The sequence below is a fragment of the Pimephales promelas genome, chromosome 24, assembly GCF_988280905.1.
Source record: "Pimephales promelas chromosome 24, fPimPro1.hap1.1, whole genome shotgun sequence".
NCBI classification, from domain to species: Eukaryota; Metazoa; Chordata; class Actinopteri; order Cypriniformes; family Leuciscidae; genus Pimephales; species Pimephales promelas.
Window position 1 is genome coordinate 4,909,079 of NC_142792.1, and position 22,938 is coordinate 4,932,016.

A 22,938-nucleotide genomic window follows, 5' to 3' on the forward strand; every position below is an offset into this window, starting at 1 on the left:
TTCTAAATAAATGCAATCTGCATACTGTAAATTCTGCTAAATTATGAAACACTTGGCCTCACAGTTTAAGGAGTAGTTCACTTTACTCACCCAACTGTCTTTTGGACCTTGAACCGTTTGGTTCCCATTGAAGTCCATTATATGGAGAAAAATCCTGGAATGTGTTCATCAAAAACCTTAATTTCTTTTCGACTGAAGAAAGAATGACATGGATATCTTGGATGACATGGGGGTGAGTAAATTATCAGCAAGTTTTTTTTTGTTTTTTTTTTAAGTGAACTACTCCTTTAATTAGATATGACCCACTTTAACATTTAAAATCCTGTCTAGTTGTATATTTTCAGTAAATTTCATTCCATTAACGTTACCCAAGTGTGCAGTGATCTACACTGCCATCTAGTGCTGACTGACAACTGGTATGCAATTAACTATGAAAAGTATGATTGACAGGCGGATTAAGTTGACAGAACAGGTACATCCTATACCTGAGAAACAATATAAGGTGAAGTTTAAAATTAAATAACTCATCCAAGAAACATTCCAGCCATGTCATTATAAAGAGGCACCTTTTCAACATTCAATTAAGGTGAAATACATTTTTTTGGATGTTGATTTTAGTATCTGAACAAATATTAAAGATTAGAAAAACAACTAAAGAACAATATTTATTAACAACCATTTAATGAGATAAACAGCATGAAAAAGTTGCATTGTGCTTTTTGCTTTTGTTGTAATCTTTGGGACATCCACGGCGTATAAAGAAGGGCGTAGGTGACGGCTTAAAAATGGATTCGGTTAATGTTCAAAGCCAATTACACCGACTACCATGCATACTGTGCATTTGACATTTGAGTGGTTTTGACACAAAGAGATAAAATGGTGTAGTGGCAAACACAAATCTGAGGTGTGTAACATGAAGGAAATCAAAAGACTCAAAAAAAAAAAAAGGTACACCTGAGAAAGAATCATTTGTCATTGCATCTGGCCAAACAAAGGCACAAAGTGACAGCAAGAGCTCATTTCCTCTTGCGGGGGCTCTTTTCTGATTCCACCTTTCTTTCTTCAGAGTCCTTTTTGCCGCCCCGGTTGGACAGAGAAGCCGTGGCGTGGCTTTTCTCCGCGGGCTCTTTGGCTTTCTTAGTTTTGTGATCAGCTGAAGCTGGTCTGGGTTTTTTGCCTCCTGAAGCCCAGGAAAAGACGGCTTTGACGAGGAAAATGCCGACCAAAGTTGCTAACAGTGTTGAAAGCACCAGGGACCCCGAGAGGCCTTTGACGTGGCCCCGAATCTGGCTCAGGATTTGGCATACAGGTGTGTCTGAGCTGGGTTGATTTGGGAATTTCTCCTGCACGCACACAAACATGTTTCAGCATTCATTTGTAGTCAAAGTTAAATCACTTAACTTAATCTATTTGCTTTCCCAATGCATATTACTGTGAAAGATTCATGCTAGTCTTCTACTTTACCTTTAGTCCAGACTCATCTAGCAGTTTCTCAAGCGTCGGATCACCAAGGTTCACAATGGGAAAAAACTCCTCGTTGTACTTCCGCCTCCACCAAGCCTGCAGATGAGTCCTTCCAAAACAACAAACACGAGTACAGTAAAACTGAGAGCGGATTCAGGCCGGTATGCGACTTTATAAATGTTTATTATTATTTCTATTTCTCCCCAGACAGTTCTAGGTAACATTTCACTTGAAGGTGTGTGCATAAGACTAACATGACACCTTCATAATCATGACATATGTTATGAATATGAAGGAAGTTTTATGCATGTTTGTGACAACTGTCGTTAAGTGTTATTCGCTCAGTTATGGAATTTTTAATGCAAATATGACATTGTTTGAAATGTCTTTGTTATGACAACTTGACATAAACCAACACATCATAACCCGTCAGTGTCTTTGTCATGACACCTTGACATTACTAGGACAACACAACCTGTCATTAACATGACATAGCAGATTAATGATCAAACTTAAGAAACCACCTAGCTTTATTGGTTAACATTACATTAAACAGTCAGGTGGTTGGTTTTGACATAGGCTGTCATGAAGCCATTATAACTTTTTAAAGACAAATTCAATTAGTAGCACTGTAGTTGAGGTCACAAAAAATATTCATGACACCCAATAACATGACAGTTTAACTTAATTTTATGTCAAGTCGTTATGGTTTGTCACTATGTCATAAAGACATATTAAACATTCAAAATGTCATTATTGAGCGAAAGACACTTAATGACAGTTGTCATAAACCCTACTTCATGTTCATGTCATGGTTATGAAGGTGTCATGTCAGTCTTATGCACACCCCTTCAAGTAAAGTGTTACCCAGTTAAATTATTCTCTCCATTTACAAAAAGTATTTTCACAAAATCTAGCACTAATATAAAACCACAATATCCTAATGTGAATGGGTGTAAAATAGAAAGTAATGGAGCTCACTTGTCTTTGGCAGGGTCTGTGAAGTGATAGTTGTAAAGCTTGGCTTTGACTAGTGCTGGTGGTTTCTGACTGAAGGGGAACTGCGCTTCATCTACCTGAAGCAGACTAAACACTAAAGGAGGGAAAAACAGGTTAACAACAACTCAAATGTAGGCTGATAAGTAGTGACCCCTGCTATGGTCGCTCACCCTCTGGTTTGCCCTGTAGGAGGCGCTGCACGAGGCCTGTAAACCAGGGGCTTTGATCGCTCCCCTCTTGAGCCGCCTGCCACATCAGCCACTCCAGCCGGGGCTGGTAAGGTCCTACTATGGGTGGGGCGGTGTTCACATTTCCTGGTTTATACATGGGGTTCATCTCCTGCAACAGGAAAAGAATACAGTCCACTGAGGATAAACTTGAACCTTTCCGTTGAATGAATACTTCATGGAAACAATGGCTGGCTGGGTCATTACTCAGAGAGTAAAAAAGATTTGGATTGTTGTTGAATGGCATCCTTCCCCATTGTGTTTCTCACCGTCCATGTCAGGCCATCATAGCTTCCCTCTAAAATGATCTCAGGCCTGCCCTCAGTGGAGATTATTCTGTGCTGGATCCCGTATGCCCCGACCAGCTGGAACTTCTCTACGGCGCTGTACAAGTCCCGCACTTCAGATATTACTGGTATGCCAGTCATGGCTGTGTATGGAACCTGAGAGGAAACATCAACACACATGTACTTACTTACAGAGGCAGTAAAAAAAAAATATATATATATTGTTAAATTGCAGCAGTTCAGAGTGTATAACAGTGCTTCTACATCTCCCCATTGTCAAAGACAATAATTGAAGGCCACCCAAGATTTCTGTTGTAAAGGAAAAACCTGCTCATTTTCAAACCTTATTATTTACAGAAACTTGCAGTATATAAATCAATTTAATTAAATGCTTAATTGAATTTTTTTGAACAACATTTTTTTTTTTAAATCCATAAATTACAGAAGCAGTTAAAAAACTGTATGTTTATTTATTTACATGATTAATAGTGAATTTACATGACTCACGTCATTTGTGATTTAAGACTTTTTTACTTACAAAGTCATTTCTCAGCAATTTCTACCATTTTAAAAATGTATATTTGTTATAGAAATGTCCTATAGCTTTCTTATTTTAAAGCACATTTTCTATTATTTTAAATAATTTTACGCCATCTTGAGGCCCCCTTTGGAACTGTACAGAGTATCGCCCCCTGGTAAAGAATCACTGATCTATAAAGATCATGTTTTATGGTTACGGACAGCAGAGGGCAGTGTATTGCTTGTGTGTAATAAAAACTGAAGCAATTAAAAGGAAACAAAAATTATATATACTTTGTTATAACAATAATATAGGTTTTTCTTTACAGGAAATGCAAAAAAAATGCAAAGTCTCTAGTACAACTGTGTAGCATTTGAGTTTTAAAACAGTTATGCAAAGCATTTTCAACATGACTGTATGAGATGCAAAGCCTCCTAAATCACATACGAGTTATTAGGTTGCATATGTAGGACATGTAGCTCACCACACTGAGGGCAAAGATGGCCACAGCAGCCGCCGTGATGACAGCCCACTGGATGAGGGACCACACCTTGCTGACCAAGCCTCGTGTGCACACACACCTGACAAAGGAAACAGATGTGAGATTTCTCGGCTTGCCTCCTGCAACAATGGACTTAGTACAAAAAGTAAAGATTCAGAATTTCTGCTTGTGATTTTGCCAAACACACACGTTGGGTTTTCATTTTTAATGGGGACTTTCCATAGACAATGATTTTTAATAAGTACAAACTGCATTATTCAGACCCCAAACCTACCAATTTCAGAAAACCTGGATTTTTGTAGTATGATTCATTAACCATTTTCCCTCAAAAAGGCCAAAAATGTCTGCAATAGCCATCACTGGCATTCATTTTGTCCCCACAATGTATGGTTTACCAGGACCACACACACAAAATAATCAGATTCTCATAAGCATTCCTGACGGGGCTTACATCAGCATGGCGGCCACTGCTTCCCAGGTGAACGACAGCACACCAACCCAGATAGTGAGGCCCTGAAAATGCTTCAGAAATTCATCAAATTCCTTTTGAGAGAAATCTGAAAGAAAGCACCAATGAAAAATAAATAAATAATTCAATTAACTGATGCATCTGTTGGTGATACTTTGCCTTGTTGACATAGCAGAATAAGTTTCAGATCACAAAACATTCTTGAAAAACAAACAAACCAGTTCATGGCAAGGCAGGTTAGTGTGCGATTCTCACAAAATGTGCCACCAAACACATGCCTGGCTCATATTTAACCCCACTTTCAAAAGAAAAACTATAATCTTGCATACAGAAAATTATTGTATTGCCATTTTTTTAGCATTTTCATTGAATAAAAACCTTTCACAAAAAAGTTTTTTTTAACATGTTCTTACCTAAAACTTTTCTTATTCTCACTAACGTAATACAAAATAAATAAAAGAAAGTTATTTTTCCCTCCACATGAAAACATTTTATTAATGAAAAATATACTACATTCACTTCTAATTTGAGTATATTAGGGCTGTCAAACGATTAATCGCATCCAAAATAAAAGTTTGTGTTTACATTAATATGTGTGGGTGCACGGTGTATAATTATTTTGTATATTTATAAATACACACACATGCATGCATATTTAAGAAAAAAATATTATTTATATATAAAATATTTATATTTATATATAATATAAATTATATATATAAATCTATATACAGTATATACATGACAATATTTTTTAAATATATACAAACATGTGTGTATTTATATATATAAAATAATTATACACAGTGCACCCACATATATTACACAAACTTTTATTTTGGATTCGATTAATCGCAATTAATCATTTAGTAGTTCTAGAGTAAAATAATCAAACCTCAACATATCTTCATGAGCTTCATCCTAACAATTTACAAAACAATGCAATTCTAAGTTTGTATTCACATATTTATAAATCTGTTACCAAACTAAAAAGCAAGCATCATCAGATACATTTTGGCAAATCAGTTTTAAATATTCAGACTTGAAGACTCACTGGTTTTGGATGACAGAGTTTTGTTTTCCCAGTTAATCTGCAGCTCGAAGAGAATAACTGTACTGATCAGGATGAACACGTAGACGGCCAACTCCACCAGCACAGTCAAAACACTGAGAAAAGACTGTGCGCAGGCTGAAAAGCACAGGCAAACACTCACATTAAAGCTCTCAAGCGTGTTGGGATCCTCACAGATTTGATACTGGCAGAACAAAAAGACCTCCTTCAATTAATTTTTACTGAGATTGCATTAATGAGCCCCATAATCCGATCATTAAAGTGCATATTCTGCTACAACCCCACCAGATATGACTGCACAAAACAGAAGTTAAAGATAAGAGCTCATACCCTTGGACTTTTTCTCCTGGCCCTTCTTCTTCAGAATAGCACTGGAGTTGAAGTGTTCGTCATCCAGCAACGAGACGCTCAGGGCGATGCTCAGCAGGTTCAGAAGGCCACAGTTACCAGTGAGGATGTGGAAGAGCTGAAGAAACAGCTGACAGAAAGGTATAAAAAGAGGTATAAGTGGAAAAAAAAAGACTTGCCCATACACAATATTAGATATTGATAATATAGATATAAAACAAACCTGAACATAAAAGCTGAACAGTCTCAAGCGGCGAATGGGAGCAAAGAACATCATTAGAGGAATGGTGATCTCGCACTGCAACACTACCACTGCTCCTAATCTCAGCAACCAATCAGGGAGCTGATGGACGAACCAGGCCAAAGGAGTGGGACTCATCTGGTTCTCAAAATGATGACTCAGTGCTGCAAAAGAGATGCTCGAGATTTCAAAACAGTGTAATCTACAGATGAGTCAGTTTGTCCCACACAGATGTGCTGTCTGCCGCACAGTTGCAAATGCAAATTCAAATTAATTAATTCATAGACTTTTCCTTTTTTAAAGTATTTACGTCACTAAATTTTCAAATCCATATACCAATGGCTGTTTTATATAACAAATTATTTGATGAGTGACATAAGATTTCCTCGTGAATAAAAGAGGGCGGCATGACGAGCACAAATGAACTGATCTCTACCAATACAGAATGAATGAATAATGTTAAAAATGATTCAACGCACCTGACAAGCCGTACCACGCAGGGTCGCCACTGGCCAGCTTACTCGCACCTGTGCAGAAGGTCAGCCGGAACAACAGCCAGCGGGTCAACCAAAAGGTCACAGAGTCGTGGTACTTGTGAGAGGAGCCACAGCGCAGCAAACCCAGAGGAGCTACAAGCACAGCCAGAAACCCAGCCTCCAACAGCAGCATATCCCTATGAGAACATTACAATGAATTAGAAACGGTCACGCGGAATTACAAACATTACTAGATTTACATCATTTCTTAAAGGAATGGTTCACTTAAAAAGGTAAATTCTGTCATTTACTCATCCTCAAGTTGTTTCAAACCTGTACGAGAGTCTTTCTTCTGCTGAACACAAAGGACGATATTTTGAAGAATGTTGGAAACCAAGCCGTCAATGGACCCCATTGACTTCCACAGTATTTTTTGGTCAATGGTCCATCAACTGTCTGGTTCCCAACATTCTTCAAAATATCTTCCTTTGTGTTCAGCAGTTTCATTTTTAAGTGAACAATTTCTTTAAGAAATATATTCTATATTCTTGTTCCTAGATATGGCTGGGTTCTTCAAATAGGATTCAGAATTTGGTCAATTTCGTTTAAAAAGTTAAAGCACAGCCCGCTAACCAATTAGTCATTTAGTGGACTGTAATCACATTAAATTTAATGGGCAAGCACATAATATGCAGTTTGTGGCCAGTTTTCCCTCTCATAAACATAATTTTTCTGCTGCAGAGAATCTGACTTGCAAATGCCCCAATTATGAGCCTCAACAGCAATGGAGAAATAACAAGCAGTGGTTATACCAAACAACACATACAAGGTCAACCCGCAAGTCATACGAAAACTTGAGGAACTCACCATTCAGACTGGAGGAAGTCTCCACCGACCTAGAAAACAAAACATATTTGTCTCAATGGGCTCTATGCACGGCGATATTTCCGGTGAAGGTGTAAGGATGCTCGATAACTTCCGCCGATCGTAGAGTCCAATGCAATACCGAGAATTTATATTGAATTTTATACTCCATGGTTACACTAAAGAAACGTTAGTCACAAAAACAGATAAAACAGACACCCCTCGTTGTGTTTATGCTTCTTTTTAAAATTATAGTAAATAAACATAACTATATATAAAATTACATCTAAACGCATGTACGTTTCATTTCAAAGACGGGAGGACAGTCAATTTTGAAGACTCCGTTTTCCTCGGTTTCTCCGCTTTAATCTCCACAACCGGAAATGGACGAGCATCCTTGCGTCAAATGCGGAACTTATGCGTGCACATAGCCCATTGTGGTTCCACCAAGGCCACAATCATAAAAGCACTTAAAGAAGCACCTGACAGTGCACAATAGTTCTATAAACTTAAATAGATTTTAATACTCTGACAGGAGGCATTTACTAACATTATACAGTGAGAGGTAAAGGGCCCACAGGCAGAGGTAGATCAGACTGTCTCTCAGGGGCCCCAACAGCACAGCACCCAGGCTCAGCACCACTCCGAGCAGGCAGATGAGCTCCAGGGCCTGCTGGGGCCCCAGACCCAGAGACGGCCCCAACCACAGCAGGGACGGGGAGGCCTCCAGCTGCTCCAGCAGGGGCCGCTGCACTTTCGGCATCTGCAGGCGCACAGGAACAATACCCTCATCTCCATACAACCCTGTCCAGAGACACACAAACAGAGGCACGCTTCATGTCAATGTGATCCATCTTGCTGTACATGATGTGAACATTACTCAAGAAAACACAATAGCTTAATCTGAACTTTTCAATAAAGACATACACACATAATACATGATTCACAAATGAATGAGATGGTTCTTTAAAGGGTTAGTTCACCCAAAAATGAAAAAAAGTCACAATTTACTCAAACCTGTGAGACTTTCGTGCTTCTTCAAAACACAAATGAAGATATTTTAATGACATCTGAGAGCTTTCTGTCTGTCCAATGACAGTCTACTCTACGCAACTGAAACTTTGACGAGTTTCTTCGTTAATAAAAAGATTGTAAAGCTTGTGATTGTGAGCTTCAGCAAGAACCAGTGAGGTTTGTTCTTGTGCGTCAAGCAGGTTCAGTTGAGCTTCTGTTCATGTGCAGTACACTGATCAATGTTTGTGTGTAAATAATAATTCAATATGTTTATCATGTAAAGCAATCGAGTCTCTTCAGAAAATTTGGACTAAAACACTAAATTCATATGGGTTAGTTTTGCGATCTCTTTGTCAAAGTGGTAGTTGCATAGACTGTCAATGGAGGGACACAAAGCTTTCAGATTACATTAAAAAAAAATCTTCAATCGTGTTTCGAAGATGAACAAAAATCGGTTAAGGTTGAATAATCATTAATCAACAACTTTTTTTTTATTTGTAGATGAATTAACGCTTTAATTAATTGTCAAAAAGACTATAACTATTTTATTATGACTATACTTGTGCACATCATTATTAAATATTTAGGCACATTATTTTGATAAAACTATACTCCTGTAAACAAATGAATAGGAAACATGGGACCCAGCCCATTTTATTTCCATAATGGGAGAAATTCAGGAAGTAAAATAGGTCGTGTGAAGGCCATTTCATTTTGACTTTAAAGATTGACGAGTGAGGTATAAAAGGGTCATACTTCATCAGGTGCTGTGCTGATTAGAAACATTGGTGGTGGTGACAGAGTGCCCTCATGTTCTGCACACACTTCACTAATACAGCATGTTGTGCTTGTTTGCGGTAGTAGCAGCACAAAGCATCAAGCTGTGTGTAAACATTCATTCAACAGAATACAGGCACACACTGCCATGACAATGAGGAAAACACAAACCCGTCCTGTGAGTTTTTAACGCCTGAAAACAAGCAGACACCCCAGATGTTCCAGAAGTGTTAAACACTGGATGCAAACAGGTGCACTGTGTGTGAAATACTGCTTTAGGCGGATTGCTAAGTAACAATACACTAGCTGATAATCAGTTCAGACAGATCAGGAAATACTCCTTTACTTTGTTGCAGAACTTTGACAAACGGAGCTGGGTTTTAATGTGACTGACTGAAATCTTAAGGCGGTTAGCAGAGGTGCAAAGTTGCATGGTCACATTTTTCAGCAAGAGTGCGCATATAGCAGGCTGGTTTGAGTTAGAGAACAGGCCGTGTATTGTGCCAGTGCCAACGTATGACTCATGGTTTCTCTTCTTTGAATGCTCCTTGAAGACCCAGTTCTGCCCCAAGCGGCTCCTCCAGGCACACTGCCTTGAGGATCTCATGCCATGTGTGTGATTTTCCCAAAAGCATCATGGATCGTAAAGCTATCGCTCACGGAGCCCTGACTGGAATATATATTTTCAAAAGAACTGAAACTCTGTGAACAAGTTTTAAACATGCAGCTGGGCCACCAACAACCCAAATGGCAATAGAGCTATTATTAAGTGCATTTATGATTTCCCTTATCTGTGGGAAACACAGTCTGCTGGTGGCCAGATTTGGCAATCTTCACCACACAATACAAGGATCGACGTGAAACTGCTCTTTCAATCGTTTCAAATAAATAATATAAAAAGTGCATATGTTATTCTTGAACGGACTAAAGTATTTAAAGGGAGAAGGTTAGATTAAATCCACTGTTATACAGAACTGTTCTATAGTCTATACTGCATTCAAATCAATTACTGTACACCGAAGACTAATAGAGTAATCACTTTACTTTTTCAGGAAAGTTACAGTAATGTATTACTTTGTGGAAACGCATTACACCCAACTCTAATATGGATGTAGATTAGAGACAGCTTGCATAATACTGCACTTGGCAACAATTGCAAAAGCATGAGTCACAATGGTAAAGAGATGAAAGCTTGTTAAAACTTTGCTGCTGCATGGGATCATAGGAGCTTGAGACTTTTAAAGGTCTTGGTACATGCCATGGAATTAGTTTGGGGGGGGGAAAGAGCCTTCACTATTAATACCATAGACGTTGGAACAGGGGGGGCGGGAGGGGCGGCCGCCCCCCCTCGAATGGCCGCCCCCCTCCCCCGGCCGCCCCCTAAATTCACCTAAGCACGCACGGGCGTCAGTTTGAAATTTGCTGGGCACAGAGACACGTTCGGAAGTGCTGGGTACAAACTTGTCAAACTGTGCAGCCTTTCTATTCAACCCATACATAAATAAATCGATCCGCCAGATTTCATTTGACCGTTTGAATGGTCTAGTGGTAGCTCTTTTGCCCCAGAGTGCCAGAGGTTACGGGTTCTAATCCGGCCTTGGTACAGTTTTTTTTCTCTCTCTCATCAAAACAGAATATGTCCATCTGTGGTTACAGTCAATATCAAGCATAGGACACATTTATTTTGTGATTTTACCGGAATGAATAGAGTCTCCGACGTAAAGGCGATTAAAGTGCGCGTCCGAGTGAAGACTGCGCGCCACAGAGAACAAAGCCTACAACTGACAGCAGCGGCAACAAGCGTTCCTCTTGATTTTAAAAACAAAACATTTTAGCGCTAGATCTCTTATTTAAACGAACTAAATTAATGCTCTGCTTAACAGGATATGTTTTATTCATGTTTAAAACGTTTTATTTTCCGATATATGGTGACTCAAGCACTGATGGATCAGAAGCGGTCCATCAGTAGAGTCACCATATCGGAAAACATGGAATGAGTCAGACATAGCCCACAGTACTTCTGACTTATTATGTTTTTTAAAAGAATTTCGTTTTTATAAATTGTATTTAATTTTAATCAATTATTTTAATCAACAAGTTGACTGATAAATTCTCAGAAAATGGATTTAATACCAATATTTTGAAACGGTGCGTAATCCCCCCCCCCCCCCCCCCACCACCGGGAATTCCGCCCCCCCTCTCACAAAATAGTTCCAACGTCCCTGATTAATACGTCATACACATGGCATACGCATAGAGCATTTTAGGGACAAAAAGCTCACAGGCCCCTGAGTGATGACGGGTCACTAGTGCGGACTCAGCACTAACTGGCGAGGTTCCTAAATCAGCACATGTGGAGGAACTGAAGCAAAGCTGGGTTATTCATAGGGGCATTGTGTCCAGTCAGATCGAAATCCTGTTAAATATTACATAGACAAATCAACTAGAATGCGTCGTTCTCCATGGGGATGCGGTTTGTGCACGAGGTCCTTCAAAAGTTTGAACTGAAACTGGTCCCCCGTGACTGGAGAACGAACTGTTAGCGCTAATGAATGAATGATCTAACGTTAAAGGAAACACGTTTTGTTTACACCGACATTCCCAAGTTCAAGTGTATGCGCAACCATTCATTAATGCCGCACCCAAAATCCACCATCATAATGTCAAATATCCACCTTCAGAAGGAGAAACTTCCCTACCTGGTATTTGTACGTAGATGGATGAAAAAGCACACACGTATATAAGTGCAATGCTGATCAAGAACATTCGTCTGGGCGTTTTTACTTCCCCCATCTTGGCGGCTTGCTGCAGGGATGAGGTGTCACTTTGTTTCGGGCGTTGAGAGCTGATGCTCATTGGAAAAATGAAGTGGAGTAGCAGGGGTGGAGTTTGAATTTAGTGATGGGAAGTCCGACTCAGGTCCACGAATCGGTTCTTTTGAACTGTTTGTTCAGTTCTTTTACGTCATGACGTAATCATAGCACGTGGTCCGCGAGATTCAAACGAAACGTTCCAAAAGATCTATATTTATGTTTACATATGGTTTTGACACATGGCTCTGGTTTTGACCATACTAAAATTAATTTACAAATAATACTGAAATGTTTATTAAACCAACTCGATTTAGAATTCGAGTTCAGAAACCCCAAAAGAGATTTTTTTTTTATTCAAGCTACATACATTTTGTATGAATACGAGTATTAAACATTACACATACACTTTAAAAAAAAATAAAAAAAATTAGAAAAGCCGCTCGGAAAACGAATCATTTTGATCAACCGTTTCAATTGATTAATTCAAAGAAACGACTCAAATTAACGATTAATTCACTAGCTTGAATTTGTGGAACATCAATAGCATTTTGAAAGCAGAACAAGACAAGTTCAACAGAGTATATTTTAGACAATTACATCCAGCCAAGCGTCACAAGATCAATTGCTATTATTGAAGCAAGTCTTCAATTATTGATTCATATAACTTCAAAATAACAATGACATGTTTAAATGGGTAATTTTCTTTTGTTTATAGATTTAAAAAAAATTATCATAAAAGAAAATATTACTTTGCCAAAAAACAAACAAGACAATAAGCCACAGAAAATAGATGCTTTATTAAAGGTTTTAGGCATTTTTTATAAAATGTTGTATCCAGGAGTGATGGGCAGACGCTCGAGTAAAAACAGCTGGTTTCTGAGGTTCACATTTCTTGCCGCCCCCCACTGTTAGTCCTACAAGGTAATAGACACCATTTTTTGCACACATAAGGGGTGCGCCCGAGTCCCCCTATAAGAGAAAGAATTTAGGTGACCCAGACATAGGAGTTTCAACAAATCTGTATTGAAGAATCATAAGACTGTACCAAGCAGGAGGTAGAAGCAGCTGCATCCGTACACAGGAGGAATTTCATGCTGAAACTGTTACCCCAGCCGGTCTTGCAGGCTTTCTCAGAGAGAGGCTTAACCCTGGCCATATGCATGATATCAGCATGCAGATCCACTATTATGAGAAGAGAAAACATCACTACTCCCCAGAAATGTGCTTGAGGAAGCAGATACAAAGTAGCAACAGGGGGAAAAAGATTTATTCCTTAACAAAATATACAATTTTCCATTTTTTTAAAGTCAACATGAGTTCAGATGCAAAAGCCTCTAAATGCCATTTGAAATTTTCTTCTAAAATGTCCATTTTTATCAAGCTTGTATATTTAAGTTCAGTAATTTCACTTAAATGACAATTAACAGGTAATCTTCATTGCCATTTAAGTGAAATTACTGAACTTAAATATACAAGCTTGATAAAAATGATCATTTTAGAAGAACATTTCAAAAGGCTTTTGCATCTGAACTCTTCACATGAACTTAAGAATCATCCAATTTACTACTTAAAACATGATTTTGGTCTTCTTGTGCATGATGCAACAATGCACGTTGCTGCAATAAATCAAATAGAGCAAAAACAAAAAAACATCCATCCATGCAACCAAGGCTCCAGCATTCCTGTGGCTCTACACAGGTCAAGCAGTTTAAAATAAGCAGTTTGGAGAATGGATGAAAAAAAAAACAAGCTTTTTTTCCTTCAACCACCTAGCTCTAGGATTCTGGTGTGTAACAGGAATGGCTCCCGATTCAATTAGTTATTGATGGATAAAATCAGTCGCGCTCTACATTATTTTCTCGATTAGCTCATTTCACCAAGGAAATTACAAAGTAAAAGAGGTTATGAATGCATGCATCAAATCAAACCCTGTTGACTCACATGCAGATTTTCTTGTCCCCCAACCAGTTGTCACACAAGACGAGTTGTCTTCATTCACCATTTCATCATCGACATCCGTTAAGCACACAGGAAATATCATCGACCCTGGATGGAGCACACGTTAACCTGTACACCTTCGATTATGAAAAACACAGATAAGATCCTATACCTATTCGAGCTGGGACAGACAAGCGGATCATGGAGAGATCGGAGACCGGTGGGAATGTGGCGTCGTGAGCCAAACTCTGCACGCTCTCCACAGCTGCGGTCTGACCCGACATGAAGTTGAGGTCATGAGCTCCCAAGATCACCACATCTCCAGCCCTGTGGGACAAACTGTCAGTTGAGGAACAACAGAGAAACGCAGATGATCAAATCCTGTCTTACTTGGCGAAGCAGTGGCGTGGCGCCAGCACCCAGCGCGGGTGAACGAGGACGCCGCTACAGTAATGCGTGTCGTGGTTCTGCAGGCTGACGTGCCATGGCCAGGAGTTTGGGCACGCCTCGCTTATGTTCTCCACCTTGAATGTGCCATCCTCAGTGGACACCACCTGGGCCAAACCACTGGGCAGCTGGCAGGGACCCATCTTGGACTGACCACACTGGGCTGAAGACATGACATGATGGAAAAACAAAACAATTAAAAGGTACACGACTGATACGGAGCATGAAAAGAGAGTCTTACCAGTTGAATCTGCTGCAGAGTCAACATAAACGGCTTCACCTGTATAATACAAGAGGAAAAGCAGTTTTAGATCAGCCTTCTGATATGAAATCTGAAAGTTCATACCCTGCATTGAAGAATCGATCCATTGTTTGTAGTGGTACAGGATGGTGTAAACCCCTGGTCTTTGGGCTCGACCACACCCGACCCCCCAGCTGACCACCCCGGCTAGCTTGTACCTCTCGCCGGTGAAACACGACAGGGGGCCGCCAGAGTCGCCCTGAACAGACATCCACAGCACACATGCGTCAAACTAATTTGTTCTAAAATTTTTCTATAACCTAAACTTACATTGCATAAAAGTCAATTGGTTTGTGACAAAGAATGAGGATACATCAAGTTTTTTTTAAATTTATCAATATGACTTAATTTAATATTAACAATAGTATATCCCCTGTGTGATGTTCTCATGCATGTTTGTCACACAAAACACCTTTGATAATTTTTTTTAAATAAATAATAAACATACACATACTCGTCTAGTAATCATAAAAAAATGCAAATGTGTACCTGACAATTATTTTAGCATTACCTGTTTTTTTTTTTTTATAATTTCTACACACACATGCATCTAAAATATTACATATTAATTTATATAACATATTAGGATTATGCTAAATTACTTGTACATATTTCTTTTCAAATACTCTTATTAAATCAATCATCTGTATACATATTTTTTTTGTGGTTGAAGAAAGTAGTTTTGTCTATCCATTGATGGTGTTTTTTTTTATTTTGGGGGTATTTTTGAATTTATTTACTTCAAAAATTATGCTTATTTTTATGTTTTATTTTTTTAACTACATTAAAATATCATTCCAATAAGTTCTTAGAGCTAAACCCTAAAGATGAAGTGACTTTGCGGTCACCTGGTGTCTTATTTTGGATTATTTTAGAATGGTCTAAATTACAGTTTTTCCCATTCATTTCTAGAGGTGCCCATTTTTGACCCAAATACAAGATTAAGGAGTTTTTTTCACCAATTGAGTAAAAAAAAAAAATTGTGTTTGTTCAGGATGCAAACTAAGGAAAAGTAGCCAAGTCTTGTACCGCTCAGATTAAGGGAAATATATATATATATATTTTAAATAAATCAAAACTACTTTCCCCACATTTGTCCAGAATACGGTTTTAGGGTTAACCAATTGGGACCATATGAAGACATCAAGAAATACATAATAATTCCTCTCGTGGAGTGTGTCAGAATCAAAGCTAAATTGCAAATGTTTACCTGACATGCATCCACTCCACCAGCATCTCTCCCGGCACACATCATAAACTTATACATTTTCCCTCCATAAAAATTGCTACATGTTTCTCGATCAAAAACAGTAACATTGACCTCTTGAAGTCTGGAGGCACGAGGACCATCTACAAAGAGACAAACAGCATCTACTCACATAACCACCGCTCTTACACAGGTTTAACAGCACATGGTTCATTAAAGGCCGTACTCTCTCTGATGGCGCCCCAGCCCGTGACTGTGCAGTTCTCCTGAGGACCCAACTCATTACTCAAGATGCCAACAGGTCTAACACACTCATCAAACCGCAGCGGGCTCCGTAGTTTCAGAAGGGCAATATCATTCTCATTTGTCTTTTGGTTGTAGTCCTTGTGGGAGATGATTTTTTCCACCATTACAGTCTTTAAATAAAATACACAAGAGTTCAAATAGCAAAAATCAAAGATCACATAGTGAGATGTAAATAGACACACAGACACTTACTTGACGACATGATTCACTCGCATTCTCCAAATCGTGCATTCCAACCACTGCGGTCCACATTGACGCCTTTTTATACCTGCTCACACACACACAGGGAGGGATTGTGGTTTACATACACAGACTGGACTCAGTCGGAGGGGTTATGGACCACTGATGATGGGCTCACCGTTTGAAGCAGTGGCTGGCGGTGATAACCCACCACAGGTCGAGGATGGCCCCCCCGCAGGCCGGCAGGTCGGAGTACAGCAGGGACACTTGCCAAGGCCACGAATGTGCCCAGGCCTCCTGCCCACCTATAATCCGGCTCTCCTCCTCATCCCGCTCTGGGATGAAGGAGCGTATGCCAGCCTGGTCTGAAAAACATGGTGCAAGGAATCATATGTGTGAGCAATCCAGCAGACATTGGAGGAGCTTAGCCTTCTCTTGGCCACAGACTTGAGACTAGCGTAGCGTAGGATTTTCCTTCAAAGGGCTTTAAACAATACCAACACCATTCTTCATTGTCTTGTGTCAGCCCTTTGAAGCTGCACTGAAACTCTCATTTGGACCTTGAACCGTTTGGTTCCCATTGAAGTCCATTATATGGAGAAAATCCTGGAATGTTTTCATCAAAAATCTTAATTTCTTTTTGACTGAAGAAAGAAAGACGTGGACATCTTGGATGGCATGGGGGTGAGTAAATTATCAGCAAAAGTTTTTTTGTTTTTTTTTTAAAGTGAACTACTAGCATTCATAACTTTGTCTTACCATAACATCCCTTGCCAAAGACGCAGTTTGTCTCAGCTGAAGCTGAAGCATTGTGATCCTTTCCTGCATTTTAAACGACGATTTAAATAATAAACCACATCATTCAAATCTTACAAAGCTAACAAAACATGATCGAGATCCGCTCACCAGGGTCAGCCTTAGTCCAATTAAGAGAAAGAATTATTAAAATAAATAAATATTTTTTACACATGATCACAAATCTGTTAGTTAAAATGACCGGAGAAACTTAATACAAAAGACTTTACAAGCAAACATAATCCCCGTGACACCTGTGAGGCGCAATCAGCGCTTAATTAACCGAGTGTGCAGTTCAGTTTCACCACTAGAGGGCAGCAGAGTCATACACGCAGTCTGCACGATCTTTGTGAAAAATCGATTGTTATAAAATATAAAATGACCAATTACTTTCGAGAACACGTACAGAAATTCAGTAGAGTCAATCCAATCCAATTTAAATGTTTTATTTAATCATAATTAACGACCCTTAATAAACAATGTTTTTTTATTGAATTTTGTATTACACATTTCAATTGTTTGACTCAGAAATGTATTTCATACAGTGAAGCCTACCATATGCTTATCGAATCATTCAAGCAAACTGCATCATTTATTTATTTTTTTAATCAAATTTTATAACATATTAGTGCTGTCAAATCTATTAATCATGATTAATCACATTGAACACAATGTTTATTTATATAATGTGTGTATATATATATATATATATATATATATATATATATATATATATATATATATATATATATATATGTATTATATATGCTTGTGTCTGTGTATGTATATATTCATATACACACACATACAGTGAATCTATATATATGTTGTGAATCTATGTTATATATAGGCTGTCAAATGATTAATCGCGATTAAATATATATATATATATATATATATATATATATATATATATATACACACACACACACACCATATATATGTATACTAAAGAAACATACCTTATGGTTTTTATATATTGTATAATATATATATATATATATATATATATATATATATATATATATATATATATATATATATATATATATATGTGTGTAACTAAGGGTTCAAATATGAAAATGCAGTTTGTCTTGTTCAAGATAATGCAGCATTCATTCATGTACCAACGTGTGTAATTAAAAATATTGTTAGGTTAATCTTGAATAATATTGCAAATTCAGTAGGAGAAAGTGTTTCTATATCTAATCTGTCAGCTTTGTGTGCTTTTGAATGATTATGTTTAAACAATGGGATGTAAAAACAATTACAGAATTCAATGCAGCGGTTGATTTGGGAAATTTTAACACCTGGCCTGTCATTTTGATAAGTGATTGCACACAATTGCCCACCCAGAGCAATGTCAACACCTCCAAACACAAGAGCACATTCATAAGTATTGGATAATATTTATTAAATAATCATACATTACTTCACATTGGTTTCTGCTATGACATGTTCAGCACGGCCGCTGCACAACTCAAGAAATGTTCTTGATAACAGTTCCTATGGCAACGAAACGTAAGTGCAAAGATTACGGTGTGATCAAGAGTACTGCATGACAAACTCTGGCCAGCCAAAATATGACTCCAATCCATTTACTGTCACGGTGACCCAGTTGAAGGATACGGCGTTATGTATCATATTCGCTTGTAGCTTATGAGGAGAAAAATATGATATGTAATTCACTGCACAGGTTAAAACGCCTTTAGTCAAAGATACATTCCACAATATTGATGCATGTACAAGATAAAAGATAAAATGAAAGCGCATGATGAACGAGCCTGTCATTTTTTTGTCCTTCATTTAAATCGCTAAATCAGATCTGCCGTGTTCATGGAACACAGTAGATGTCCAGTCACATCAGAAAATTTGCAGCATTTGTCCGAAACGCTAGTTCCCGGGCTTAGAAATCATCGAAGCAGAACGGAGTCGAGTGGAACGGCTTCACATCCCCAAAAAATCCCTCTCAGTCTCAGATGGCACCTCTGCTTCCATGTCTGATGGTGAGGATTAATGCAAGAACACGCTCTGAGCACTTTAAAGTAGTCGTTGAGTGGTTTTAGAGACAGGAACAATGATGAAAACTTCTGAAATCTGAGGTCAGCGGTATCGGTGTGCTCCAGCTCTGAATGCAGAGGCTGCAAAATGCCGGTTTGTTGGATTATTTCAATCCTCTGTAAACTCTGGAGGGGAAAGGAAGCAGTCGTCATGAATCATCTCCTGAGTCCTAACTGTGTTTGCATGTCTTTATCCGCTCCCTCGCTTCATCCTTCCGTCATTTGGCCGATGGTTCAGGACTCCCTGTTCCTCCGTGTAGTTTTTTCTCCAGTCGGTCCAGCTTGGCCAGGTTTTCCTTCAGCAGTTTGGAGCTGGGCGAGAGGACGAGAGCTCTTTGGTAGTACGCTCGTGCGGCTGCATAGTCTCCCTAAACGACAGACAAGAGAGCTTGGATCAGTCTCATGAGGATATTTCCAGGTCATTTTCACCTAATCACAAGGATTTAAACAACAACAAAAACAACTTTATATTTTTAAATATTAGGGAGTATTATGATTTTGTGCCTTTTCTTAATTAAGCACATTTCCCTCAAAATGATTACTTTGAAAAAAAATCTCTCATTATCATTGTAATGCAGTCATAAAAAAGTCTTAATTCAAATTAAAAAAAAAAAATATGGTTAATGTAATGTGACTAAGTTATAATAGTAGCATTATTTTTATGCTTGAAAAAAAAAATATAAGATATAATTAACTGAAAAGAAGTCTAATTATTTTATGCAATTTTGGATTAAGAAAATCTATTTAGAAATGTTTAATGTAAAATAAATCTTATATAATGTTGTTTACACACACAGACACATACAGTGTATATATATATATATATATAATAATATGTATATATATATTCTTACTAAAATTACCTTTCATAACACCATTTCTGAGAATGTGCACTGCATATATTTATCTAAAAATAATTATATATATATATATATAATGTTTAACTTCTAATTATTGTTATAATAATTTTTTTGGCATATTTAATTTATATCATTAATTATAATAGAACATATCTATTCTATTAACTATAGCTTTTATTCATATTTATATATTTAAATAATATATCATTATTGATTCTTCACATTACAGTAATACGTTACTGAGAAAAATGATCATAAAAACTATAATTAAAGGTTTCATTTTCTGAATGCAAACAATTTCTTTGTTCATGCGAAATATATTTTTCCTTTTCCTCTGCCGACATACCTTGATATGCTGAATGCCGCCCATATTCATCCAGGCCTGTGATTGGTCAGGTTTGAGCTCGACAGCAAGTTTGTAGCTCTGGAAACATTAGATCAACACATGACATATTATACATGTAATAAACATAATATGTAGCCAATGATGAATGAAGTCAACAGTATTAAACCACCGGCGAGGTTGAACCTTTTATAAACGTTTTGATCTGTGTAAGAAACATGATCCATTAAAGAAAAGAAAAAAAAACACTGGAGGTGAATTTAACAGTCTGGCTCCTCCGCAGATGTGGTGTTGAAATACCACAAAAGGCCTTTTTGTTTAAGCCTTCATAATTGAGCTTTGAACTGGATAGCAGCATTGTGTGAACCCGAGACCAGCCTGTTCTCTTCTGTCCCTTTGTGGTCAAAATAAATGTGGGACTACAGGCCAAATATTAGCGGGAGACCTGGAACGAGTCCAGGAACACAGAATGAAACCATAACAGTCCTTGAGTTAGGCAGACGTTCTGTCGAATAAACTTCATTTAAGTCCTTTTAAGGCAGAGAACAAACAAGGCTAAGAAGAAAGCTTCCAGCACGAGAAAGTCTGGACCATTTATATTTGGAGATGAAAGGATGCGCTGATGTTTCTATGACAGTATCAGGGCACCGTGTGAAGGTGAGAGAAGAAGCAAGCAGACGAGAACATGTAGACAGGTTTTATACTACAGCTTATTATGACTATCCTGATTGACGTCAAACAACCAATTACAGTCTTTCATGTTGATTGTTATTGCTATTTAAATAATACACTATTCAATTATCTCTCAACACTCTCATAATCGGAAGTCTCATAAAAACAGAACGGTGGCCAAATGGTAAAATGCAAAAAAAAAATAATCAAATCACTGCAATTTTCATTATTGCTGAATTTTATATCACTAGAAAATGATCACAAATATATTGGTAATATTTAATATATCATTCAATTAGTATTACTCTTAAATATATATTTTTTAAAAATTGATGCCATGAACCTGGTAAATGTTGGCAAATCTAGCATTTAGTTCTTCCCCAGAAGCGCTTGTAAATGACAAATATCTAAGATGATAAAAAAACGAAATCTTTAAATATTGTTAGACTTAAAAAAAAAAATCTAAATGAATCTTAATTCATAAATGGAAAGCACGCTCATCAAAGAAGATGAAGTATTCAAGTGACTGTCTATATGAATTGCATTTATGTATATTTATGTGCATTTATATCACTGTTTTAATGCAGTGATAAAAATTGTCCAAAATTCAGCAAGTAATGTGTCATTTGAAAGGACATTTTCATATTTTATTTTATATTTATTTTGACATATGACATTCAGTTCTAAATTTTTAATTTTACATTATATTATTTTACAGCAATCAGAATAGCTTTTTCTTATATTGTCATGAAAATTATTTATGATCCTAAAAGGCTTCATTTCTTTATGCAAAGTATTTCTTCCTTTATGAAAAATATTATATCATCATAGAAGATGTTTTCAAGTTATTTTCAGTATGAATTTCATATTTAAAAGACAAAAAATAATGCTTCTCAGAGGACTGATACAACCCTGTTAAATACGAGTTTTCCATTTGGGTGAAGCTCTTGCAGTTTTTATGGTCTGTGAACTGTATGTTGTCAAACTACAACCTTCTGTAGTAAACAGGACTGTATTGAAAGGGAATATTTGAAGAGCTGTTCTCTCGGCCTGACAGCTGCAGGTGACGTTACCTGGAAGGCTCGATCAAGCTCGTTCATCTCTCTGAGCTGGTTACCCATGGAGAAGTGCAGCTCTGCCTTCAGCACAGGGTCTGCCGGCTCCTGCTGCAGTGCGGTCTGCAACGCATCCAACGCCTGAAACACACACACACACACACGCTCAATACTAGTGATGAACTTCTTGCAAGAGCGCTCTCAGGAGCACTGAGATTTCTCTTTGAGGCGCAGAATTGTTAAACTCAAGTAATAATAAGTAAAGGCATGTGCAATGAAAGGAAATTACACCAAAAAAAAAAAAAGTCAGACGCCTCACTGAGATTCAATAAAATGTTCTTTTGAATTAGACCGAATGCAAAATAAAGCTCCTGCATGAAAGGATTCACAGAGGACCAAATTAAGGGGACAAATGGAAGAGCTCCACGATTCTGGATAAAATGAAAATAACGATTCTCCCAGGATTCTGAACAGACAACAAAATAAAGTAACAGGTAAATTATTAGAGGTTCTGACACAATATTTGCTGCTGTCTATTTAAAATTGTTTAATTCGTTAGGATGAAAATGTAAAAAAAATATTTTCCTTGCATTTTCAATCAGCGTTTTTGAATGAATCTCTTGAATGAATGATTCAATGTCTCACTCATAAAGATTTCACTTGGGCTGCGTTTAAGTCAAATTTTTTATCCCATTCCCTCA

General features: G+C 37.7%; 3 protein-coding genes across 6 annotated transcripts in view; all 3 read right to left on the minus strand.

Annotated features, from left to right (window-relative positions):
- Positions 1–646: 646 nt before the first annotated feature.
- On the minus strand, positions 647–12,222 carry lmf2b (lipase maturation factor 2b). Its single transcript, XM_039667703.2, has 14 exons — positions 11,960–12,222; positions 8,020–8,273; positions 7,473–7,501; positions 6,609–6,802; positions 6,112–6,293; positions 5,871–6,018; positions 5,523–5,657; positions 4,451–4,556; positions 3,982–4,078; positions 2,960–3,133; positions 2,634–2,802; positions 2,446–2,557; positions 1,465–1,573; positions 647–1,343 (listed from the first exon to the last, which is right to left on the minus strand). The coding sequence occupies exons 1-14, from the start codon at positions 12,114–12,116 to the stop codon at positions 1,017–1,019; spliced, it is 2,193 nt and encodes a 730-aa protein (XP_039523637.2). The 5' UTR covers positions 12,117–12,222; the 3' UTR covers positions 647–1,016.
- Positions 12,223–12,851: 629 nt separating this feature from the next.
- Positions 12,852–17,518, minus strand: ovch1 (ovochymase 1). 4 transcript variants are annotated; one of them, XM_039667727.2, is made up of 13 exons: positions 17,359–17,516; positions 17,212–17,274; positions 16,631–16,817; positions 16,465–16,540; positions 16,193–16,382; positions 15,970–16,109; positions 14,805–14,958; positions 14,700–14,738; positions 14,402–14,621; positions 14,184–14,338; positions 14,015–14,119; positions 13,119–13,255; positions 12,852–13,042 (listed from the first exon to the last, which is right to left on the minus strand). In XM_039667727.2, the coding sequence occupies exons 1-13, from the start codon at positions 17,420–17,422 to the stop codon at positions 12,881–12,883; spliced, it is 1,692 nt and encodes a 563-aa protein (XP_039523661.2). In that variant the 5' UTR covers positions 17,423–17,516; the 3' UTR covers positions 12,852–12,880. The 4 variants fall into 4 exon arrangements, with proteins under 4 accessions (XP_039523661.2, XP_088983192.1, XP_039523660.2 ...); XM_089127066.1 differs by having other exon boundaries at positions 14,402–14,738; positions 17,359–17,517; XM_039667726.2 differs by having other exon boundaries at positions 14,700–14,958.
- Positions 17,519–19,406: 1,888 nt separating this feature from the next.
- The window catches only part of tmtc1 (transmembrane O-mannosyltransferase targeting cadherins 1), a 38,953-nt gene continuing 35,421 nt past the window's right edge, over positions 19,407–22,938 (minus strand). The window contains exons 18-20 of the mRNA XM_039667692.2: positions 22,256–22,378; positions 20,514–20,591; positions 19,407–19,675 (exon numbers count right to left, since the gene is read on the minus strand). Coding sequence (XP_039523626.2) covers positions 19,526–19,675; positions 20,514–20,591; positions 22,256–22,378 — 351 coding nt within the window. The 3' untranslated portion in view covers positions 19,407–19,525. The remainder of the gene's footprint in view (positions 19,676–20,513; positions 20,592–22,255; positions 22,379–22,938) is intronic.